Below are 9,306 nucleotides of genomic sequence, written 5' to 3'. Positions count from 1 at the left end.
GTACGGCTGCGATCGTGACCCAAAATGGTCCCGCCGGAAGATCAGCGCTGACCTTCGGTTCAGCATTATGCTGAGGCGAGACCATTTCGTGGTAAACTTCAACTCCTACCTATTTTATAAGTTTCTATAGCTTTAGTATACTTTTGTATGTAATTTTAGTTTTAAGTTTATCATGAATAAACATTTGAATTTTGAATTTGAATTTGAACGACAATCGTTTTTGAAAGAAGAAAGAAAATACAATTATTATTAATTTTTTTATCATTTAATTTTCTTTTCTAATCTGTTTTGGGCTATAAAATTAGTAATATTTCTTTGTTCAAAAATATTTTGATAAAAAAATATTAATAATAATTTGATTTGGCGATTTCATTGAAAAAATGTGACGTCACACCAGTCCAGGGGGAGGGGTCAAAAAACCTAGAAATTCGTGTGACAGAATTAATGGATGAACCCTAGTGAGCCTTGTCACGAAGGTTGATATTTGGCTGTCGCCGCGCGCGTCACTTGACGTCTGGCAGCCAAAGGATTAAACAATCTGACGTCCATCAGTCTAACTTGGTGTCGTTGATCTCAGAACTGACATCGGAAGCCTCCTCACCCACATCATCTGCAACAAGTAAAAGGGGCAAACTGAAAGTTTTTCCAATAGAGAAACTGTAGAAACTGTAATTTGACTGTCACTCTTTATATTAATTGATGACGTACCTACGCGTGTACAAATTTTTATTAGGCTAGGCTAGGATCACCCTCTGGCGCACACGGCTCATTGTCTTAAAACCCATTTTGTATGGCAATTTTGCGTACTCAAAAGCTTTGTATGAAATTGATGAGGTTCTTACCTTCTTTAAAATCCTGAAAACCTATAAAACGACATCCATGCCATATTGCGCCTCAACAAAATGGCTTAGAAGGGATATCCGGCCTTGAGTCATTTTTGTCAACAAATGCAACAAATCAATAATCATTTGACAATGCCGAAAACTAGCGTAATTGTGGCTTTCCAGCACAGAAGGGTCCTTATGCTTCAAGTGCAATAAGGACCTTTTTATCTGAAATTCCAATAGAAATTCTGATAGAATAGTCCTTATTCCTTATTGCACATGAAGCATAAAGGACCCTTACGGCACTTACGCACGGTGTGTGGGACTCGCCGCTCCTGGTCCCTCTCTTGCCGAGAGGGGGGGAGTATTTGGCCCTACCCACTAAACCCACACCGGCGTTTCACCCTCTTTGCCGTTCGTGAGGGCGCACTGGGATCGATAACATTCCACCACGGATCTCTCGCCTCCCCTGCCTCTGCCGTCGCTCGCACCCCGCGCACGGTCGCGGAGAGCTGCAGCCTGCAGCCTACGTCGGTCCGCCAACGCTCCCGTTGAAGCTTCTCATTATGAATTGAAATGTATATCTCTTAAAATACGCGAGTGACCCGTATATCCAAACTTAATATTATAAATACGAAAGTGTGTCCTTCTGTCTGTCTGTTACCTCTTCAAGCGTAAACCGCTGAACGGATTTAGTTTAAATTTGGCATAGGACATAGGATAGGTTTTATGTCGGAAGTCTAAAGGGGGTGAAAGGGGGGTGAAAATGAGAAAATTAATGAATTGGTGTAAGCAATATTATGCTCAAAATGATTGTCATTAGATTTTATTCAGGCGCTATACTTACTCCAACTACTGGAACTAATTCACTGGAACGAAGTTTAATATAATCTGTAAGTTTTTTTTAATTCATGTAGGCCTTCTAGCAACAAGCACTTAATTATGAATGGTGAATAATATGTACATATATATTATCTTAAGCTATTTATCAGAGCAGAGTGACCAACCTGGCGCGCTCACGGCACTGGGTAGACTAGGTGAAGGGGTCGGTATATCGCACTTGCAGCGCAGCATGTCTTCTAGCTCTCTCAGCTCTGATGGCAGCATCTTCTGTTTCTCTTTCTCCGATATGGCACCTGGAAATTTAATACACGCTTGAATTCTGAATATTCTGCACACCTTCGAACACCACGCCTGTCGTGTGGGGCGTCACCGTGAACCTTGGGGGGCGTTCAAATTTAATACACGCTTGAATTCTGAATATTGTGCACACCTTTGAACACCACGCCTGTCGTGTGGGGCGTCACCGTGAACCTTGGGGGGCGTTCAAATTTAATACACGCTTGAATTCTGAATATTCTGCACACTTTCGAACACCACGCCTGTCGTGTGGGGCGTCACCGTGAACCTTGGGGGGCGTTCAAATTTAATACACGCTTGAATTCTGAATATTCTGCACACCTTCGAACACCACGCCTGTCGTGTGGGGCGTCACCGTGAACCTTGGGGGGCGTTCAAATTTAATACACGCTTGAATTCTGAATATTCTGCACACCTTCGAACACCACGCCTGTCGTGTGGGGCGTCACCGTGAACCTTGGGGGGCGTTCAAATATAATACACGCTTGAATTCTGAATATTGTGCACACCTTCGAACACCACGCCTGTCGTGTGGGGCGTCACCGTGAACCTTGGGGGGCGTTCAAATATTACCACAGAATCCATCCATACTAATATTATAAATGCGAAAGTGTTTGTTTGTCTGTCTGTTACCTCTTCACGCTTAAACCGCTGAATCGATTTAGTTGAAATTTGGTATGCAGATAGCATGAGTTTCGGGGAAGGACATAGGATACATTTTATCCTAGAACTCACCCCTTAAGGGGGTGAAGGAAATTTGTATGGGGAATCAATAACTGCTGAACCGATGTAGATGAAACTTACACCGGTAACTACTGCTGCTGGTACAACGGTAACTGCTTACCATCAGGCGGGCCGTATGCTTGATTGCCAACGACATGGTATGAAAAAAAAAAACTTGGTATGGGGATTGTTTGAGATGTGGGGAAATCATCCCTTAAGGGTGTAAAAAATGGGGTGGAAATATATAGAGGGGACCAATTTGGGGGTGAAAAAAAGGATGGATTTAAAAGCAGCTACCTAGAGCCAGACCAAGAAAAATCTGCAGAAATTTTGACAGCATACGCAGTGCAGGTGTTATTTTAAACGTCACACTTCTATGAAATTATGACGTATAAATAACACTGGCACTGCGTGTGTTATCAAAATCTCTGCAGACTTTTCTTGGTCTAACTGTACCTTCAATGGCTATGCCTTGTGTGTAATTTTGTGATTTATGTTTTAGTTTCACTATTTGTAATTTTGTGGTCTCGTTTTGAGTACTGTTTGTGAGCAAAAAAGAATATAGTATAGTGTATAGAACTGACTGAAAGTGAACTTGACTTTGTCCTTCTTGTCGTGGCAGTAGCAGTGCGGGTCGCGGCGCAGCAGCTCGGCCAGCTCGCGCGCGCGCACTGCAGACGGCAGCTCCGTGCGCCCTGACAACCATTACACATTCATTTCGGTTTATTGAGTTATGTAGCGCCAGCTAGCTCGGGGTTCGATGACGAGGCTATATTTTAAAGTGAAAAGACACACATATCAGATTAAAAGTGTATTCGGTTAAGTATTGCACTGGTAGAGTACACAATGGGAAAACTTAAGAGTTAAACACTGATTACTTTTATGAATTAACAAAATAGTAGATAGAGGTGTATCAATTGTACCGCGTCGGTTGCCGGACTGCGCGGGAGCGGCGGGAACGTATCTGTATACGGTCGCTCACGCGCGGCGCGTCGCGATTCGGAGCCGTGATTGGCTCATGGGGTGCAGCAGTGGAATCGTCCAATACGCGAGCTTGGCTTGACGTTTGTGGTTGGCGCGTTATAGTTATTATTTTATTACTATCATAGACCTAGCATTACATAGATCAGCTATACGCGTGCGCCCGTGAGGGACGGAACATACGCAATGCGACAATATGATTGGTCGATTAGATTTGTAGCCCACCATAAACCATACAAATTTACGGTGGGGAATAAAAAAATGTGAGACTGTGACAAGGACAAACAATAACAGCGCTTTCTCTGCTACTCCTACTGAAAGATACATAAGACTATCCCGTTCGGTCATTTCCCCCCATCCCTCATGACCGATCCAGTTATACTAGATTCATGATTACTATAGAGAATGTAAATAATAATGAGTAAAAATCGTGAAAGTTTAAATCAGTGTTTTACTATAGAGAAGCTATGCTAAACAATGAAACGCAATCGCAATCTGTACGCGATCAAAACGTCATAAGCGGCGTAAAATTCATGGCGCTTATACGTTTAGATCGCGAGTTTCACGCTCCGCTTCTATGGTTTGTTGTCAAAACGACAGCAACTCATGACGCAAAATACTGGTTCTCTGTGCCGGTTCTATACGTTAGTAATAATAGTCCAATGTTGCCCGATGTTTCATTTGCCGAATTTTGATTTTTGATTTTACCGAACTCGTTTTTTTCTTAAACCATTAATTTTTGCCAAGTTTTGTAAAACGCATCCTGTAGAAGCCATTGGGTTAGGTTAGATTGGCGACCCTTCTAAAAATTTAACGGTTTTTAGAAAAAACGCGCTCGGTCTAATGAAATTTCGGGATTTTAATCGCCTTTAAAGTTTTCGGAGATGAGACCTTTAGCATTTATTAATTAAATCGTCTGATCAAATCAGGTGCGGACGCAAATGCCAATTTGGCTCGCCGATTCAGACCGCCGATTATGACCGATATTACCGATAAAATAGAGGTGCGGACGTAAGAATACCAATTTGTGACGCTAGTATTTGCGTTTGGGGGCATTTTTTTTAATTTAGAGCGCTTAAATATAGCCATAAATCTAAAATTGGTGATTTAATTGGAGGTTGACGCCAATTTCTTTTCCGATCAAATTGGTCGATTTTATCATCCCGCTTGGACTGGCCTTTAGAGCGGTCAACCGCTTTTTAGCGGTAAGATGGCACGTGTTTTATGATAATATGCAACGTGTTTCTAGGTATATTCTTCAGGAACAATTCAATTCAATTTATTTATTTCAGGCAAATGCCCATATAATTTGTTAGTAATACAATTAAATTTAAATTAATCTTAATATGCTAATGTTAGTAAACACATTAAATAACAATAACAATAATTAAGTACTTAATATTTATGTTATATTTCTCATACCGTGTACCGTTGGGGGTTCCGTACGCTCCAAAGCGTCTTCATGTATCCGTCTCATCACATATCCGTAGTCACGCCGCGGGCGAGCGGGCGCCATGGTCACGCCGGTGGCTAGATCCAGCACTGAAAAAAGTTATTTTGGTTATAAATCAAATCTAAATTTCTTTATTAATAACAAAACTTTCGTGAGACACAGACATATTAAATATATTAAAAACGGGTCACTCGCGTACGTCAACGCAAGCTCCTGATGACACTCCTCGGTACGACGTGAAACATGTCGAGCGTTTTTCGACTTAACATACGTGAGTGACCATGACGTGAGTGATTAATATATTTAATATGTCTAAATTTATTTATTTGCAAGAATACGGTCATATATACAGACATGTATTTATTTTTCATTTTTATTTGATATGCCTGTGACTCCAGAATATGTTAAACTACCCGCAAACGTTACCTTAAAAATTCTCAATCCCTATCTCATCCCTTTAGGTCCTAAAGGGTTGAGATGGGTCATTCTCAAAAAATATGTCTACGGTCTAATTACCGCGACCTATGCAAAACGTACGTAAAGAGTAGTGGCAAATAGACGCACACAGCACAGACATATTCTCAGAGAATGACCCAGATAGAGATAGATTTTATTAACTCTATCTCATCCATAGCCATATTGTTATATTTAAATCCCTCCTAATTTTCCTGGGTTTACGTCCCCTCTCCCAACCTCTGCTCCTATTTTTAACCGACTTCCAAGATTTCAAACGGATGAAGTTCTCCAGCTCGATTCATTCGATTCGAGCAGCAGATTCGGTTATTGTATATTTTTTTTAAATTACATATAGATATAACTAGATCAAAAACTTTATTTGCCATTCCACTCTGTCGTACAAAGTATTTCAAAAACTCATATCTAGTTAGAGCATGCTCAATGTATAATTATAAATATTCCAATTTCGATGTGTTCAATATGAGGCTGGGTAAATTTGTTAACTTAATGAAGAAAAAAAAAACCCCAAAATTAGCACTTAATAACTAGTTACCTAGCATACTTATGTAAGTTTTGTATTGTACCTTTTATTTTATTTTTTTCTCTCGACAAGCATAAGTTTCAGCTAAAATTCAAGTTAATAGCTTTTGGTTTGCCTGATTGCTTTGAATAATTACTTTTGTACATTTTGTATTTCATTAATGTTTTTTTTTTATGATTTGACCACGATCCCACCATGTGGTCTACGGTGGAGCACGCTTACCTATGAGATACCTATTAACTCTTGCCTTGAAGAGCTCCAAATTGTACTCATGCGGAAACACAGACAATTAAGTTCCCTTTCAGCTTTTTTGCCCTAATTAATTAGTGGAAACTGTTTTGGATTGTGTTTTATTAATATTAATTCATATTGTGTAAGATTGTAAGCTGTTTGTTTCCAAAAAAAAAGAAAAAAAAAAAAAACTACAGACCGTGTTCGAGCAGGTCTCTAGCTTCCAGTTCGCCTTCCAGTCTCTCTCGTAGGGCTCCGGTGTACTCGCGCCGTATGAACTGGCGGTCGCCGTAGCGACGACGAGACTCCAAGACAGCTGTATAACATCAATAACTTATTATTCATTATAAAAAAAATAGTTATATGATACAAGTTCGGAAAGTAGGAAAATCGCAATTAGTGGTTTCGGTCGTTTATCATAGAGTAAGTAACTTATACTAGAGCGGTACTGTCATAGTAAATTTTGTAACCCCAGTAAATTCACTGCCATCTGTCGACACACTTTAAAACTAAAAATGAAGATTTATAAAAATACGATAAAATGTATTTAAATTTAGATAAATGATTTTTTTTATTTGCATTAATTATTTTTATGATTTTGACCCATGTTCTTTCACTGATATGCGTTAAAATTGTTAAATAACAAACGAAACCGTCAACGCCATCTATACGACAGTTGGCCAAAACTAGTAGCGCCCTCTGAACGAGAATCAAATTTTCTTGATTTTCGAGGCACGTTTTTTCCTTAGACTGTATCCATCTATTACGGAGTTATATCTATCTTTGCGTTTATTAAATCGACACGAGTTGCGAATTACCTATTCGCATGTGTATCGTACGTTTTACAGTGCATATGGCCCTTAAAAAAAACATACTTTGCCCACCCATGAAAACCTATTTATTGAATTAATAAATTATTAAAAACGACACTAAACGCCTACAGAATAACAGATTTATCACATAATGTCGTTTTTAAGAATGTATCAATTCAATAAAATAGGTTTTCATGGGTGGGCAAAGTAACCTTGGAGGGCTAAAGTACCCCGACCTTACGGCAGGCCTCCTTCACTCGCTCAAGGCCACGCGCTATATGCCTACCGCTCGGCGTATCGTGGACGATACAACCGACAGAGGGCCGCCGAACGCCCGCCTGAGCGCTCGCACCGCACGTTTCCCACGCCTACGCTTCGAAATTCCGAAACCACGTAATTATTGTGCATTAGATGGGTGTAAAAGTCAAAAAACAAAGGAAAAGTCTATTTATTAATCTGTGCTTACGGTATATAAATAAATAAATATTATAGGTAGGACAATTTAAACACAAATCAACCTAGTCCCGCAGAAAGCTCAGTAAGGCTATGTATATTTATATATTTAGGGGGTCTCGGAAACGGCTCTATTAACGATATCGATTAAATTTGCTATATGGAGATTTTCGAAGGAGAAAAATCGATCTAGCTAGGTCTTATCTCTAGGAACACGCGCATTTTTGAGTTTTTATATGTTTTCCGAGCGAGGTTCGGTCTTCCAGATATTGTAATCAACTAATCATTAGGAGTGAGGCAGAGGTTCTATAATACATCAGATCGTTACCGTCATCCACGATGGCGTTGAGCAGACGCCTTGTCTCGTGCGCAGGCGGGAAACGTTCCTCTGTGGTCTTCGTATGCTTGATGGCGGCACCTGTGATCAATACAATGGTTCGGACAAGCCTTCTTTCGTCACTCCCTGGAGTGTGGAAAGTGCGACTTTCCTCACTCCAGGGAGTAAAACAAAGTAGCTTTTTAATTTAGTAAAGGCCATGAACTGCCACTTCATACTTTTATTACAATTGCTTTTTTTTTCTCTGTATTATTCTGTGTAATTCGAAATACATTTTAACCGTTAATATGTTCTCACTACTGAGGTGAAAAATTATGTGTGCAACACGAGAGCAAAGTTCTTTTACATCTCGTGTTTTTGAGTCCCTCACTACGCTCAAGATTCTAACTTAGATCACTCGCTTCGCTCGTGATTCAATTATAGAATCTTTCGCTTTCTCGGGACTCAAAATAAACACTCGCAAGAAAAACCAACTTTCCTCTCTTGTTGCACAAATAACTATTTCGGGGTCCCTTTGTTTGACATAATTATTGAGTCATAATGTAATGATTGTCATATTATCATTAGTCATAATTCTGAAACCGTTAACTTTTCAGGATTTTCCTCGGGTTATTACAGATAGGTTAGGTTAGGTTTGTTTTATGGCAATCCTGAAAAGTTACGCGTTTCTGAGAAAAACCAAATTATGACTAACGAAAATGTAGAAAAACACTACATTATGACTCAAAACTATATGGGAAACAATAGAGACCCATGTTTTTCTACTCATCAACTGTAATGGTTTCGTATACCAAATTTAAATTGCGTACTTTTCATGTATGGGCTCCCAACTCAACTATAAAATTTGGGCAGCATAGGATTTTTTCTCTTTCACTCTTATAAATTTCGGTATTTCGCCATCGCCTCCTACCTATGATGCCATCCGGTCGGTGATAAGGACAATAGCATGACACTATTTTCTCTTTCCTCTTATAGGAATCGCAATAAGACTATCTTTCTCTATCAAAGAGTGTCAGGCCCTTGGCTACTATTGATGCCGACTCAATAAAAGGTACCTCTGGTGTACTTCCACCGCGGATCTTGGCGGTGCTCTGTCTCATTCGGTTCCATGGTGATCTTGCAGGACAGGCAGCGGCATTCCTCGTCCAGAGGCTGACCACAGCGGATGCATAGTGCTGTAACATAAGTTTTAAGATTCAAGTTATTTTAGTTAGTTAGTTAGATTTTTAAGCAACTTACTCACATGACGCGTGTACAGACGTGCCGATAACATAGAAACGCAAGTGATTTCTGATGTATAGCGTGTCCGCCCTGTGCTATAGTCCTACAGTCCTTACAGTTTATACTGTACTTAC

At 39.9% G+C, this 9,306-nt stretch overlaps 1 protein-coding gene across 1 annotated transcript in view; it reads right to left on the bottom strand.

The window, feature by feature from the left end:
- Nucleotides 1-281: 281 nt before the first annotated feature.
- Nucleotides 282-9,306, bottom strand: part of LOC134752195 (cilia- and flagella-associated protein 91-like) — a 38,961-nt gene continuing 29,936 nt past the window's right edge. Inside the window, exons 18-24 of the mRNA XM_063687808.1 lie at nucleotides 9,007-9,126; nucleotides 7,943-8,032; nucleotides 6,549-6,665; nucleotides 5,091-5,210; nucleotides 3,272-3,382; nucleotides 1,832-1,960; nucleotides 282-610 (exon numbers count right to left, since the gene is read on the bottom strand). Coding sequence (XP_063543878.1) covers nucleotides 549-610; nucleotides 1,832-1,960; nucleotides 3,272-3,382; nucleotides 5,091-5,210; nucleotides 6,549-6,665; nucleotides 7,943-8,032; nucleotides 9,007-9,126 — 749 coding nt within the window. The 3' untranslated portion in view covers nucleotides 282-548. The remainder of the gene's footprint in view (nucleotides 611-1,831; nucleotides 1,961-3,271; nucleotides 3,383-5,090; nucleotides 5,211-6,548; nucleotides 6,666-7,942; nucleotides 8,033-9,006; nucleotides 9,127-9,306) is intronic.

The sequence above is a fragment of the Cydia strobilella genome, chromosome 24 (genome assembly GCF_947568885.1).
Source record: "Cydia strobilella chromosome 24, ilCydStro3.1, whole genome shotgun sequence".
NCBI classification, from domain to species: domain Eukaryota; kingdom Metazoa; phylum Arthropoda; class Insecta; order Lepidoptera; family Tortricidae; genus Cydia; species Cydia strobilella.
Note: the sequence above shows the minus strand (reverse complement) of the source record. Positions and strands in the feature narration are given on the sequence as shown.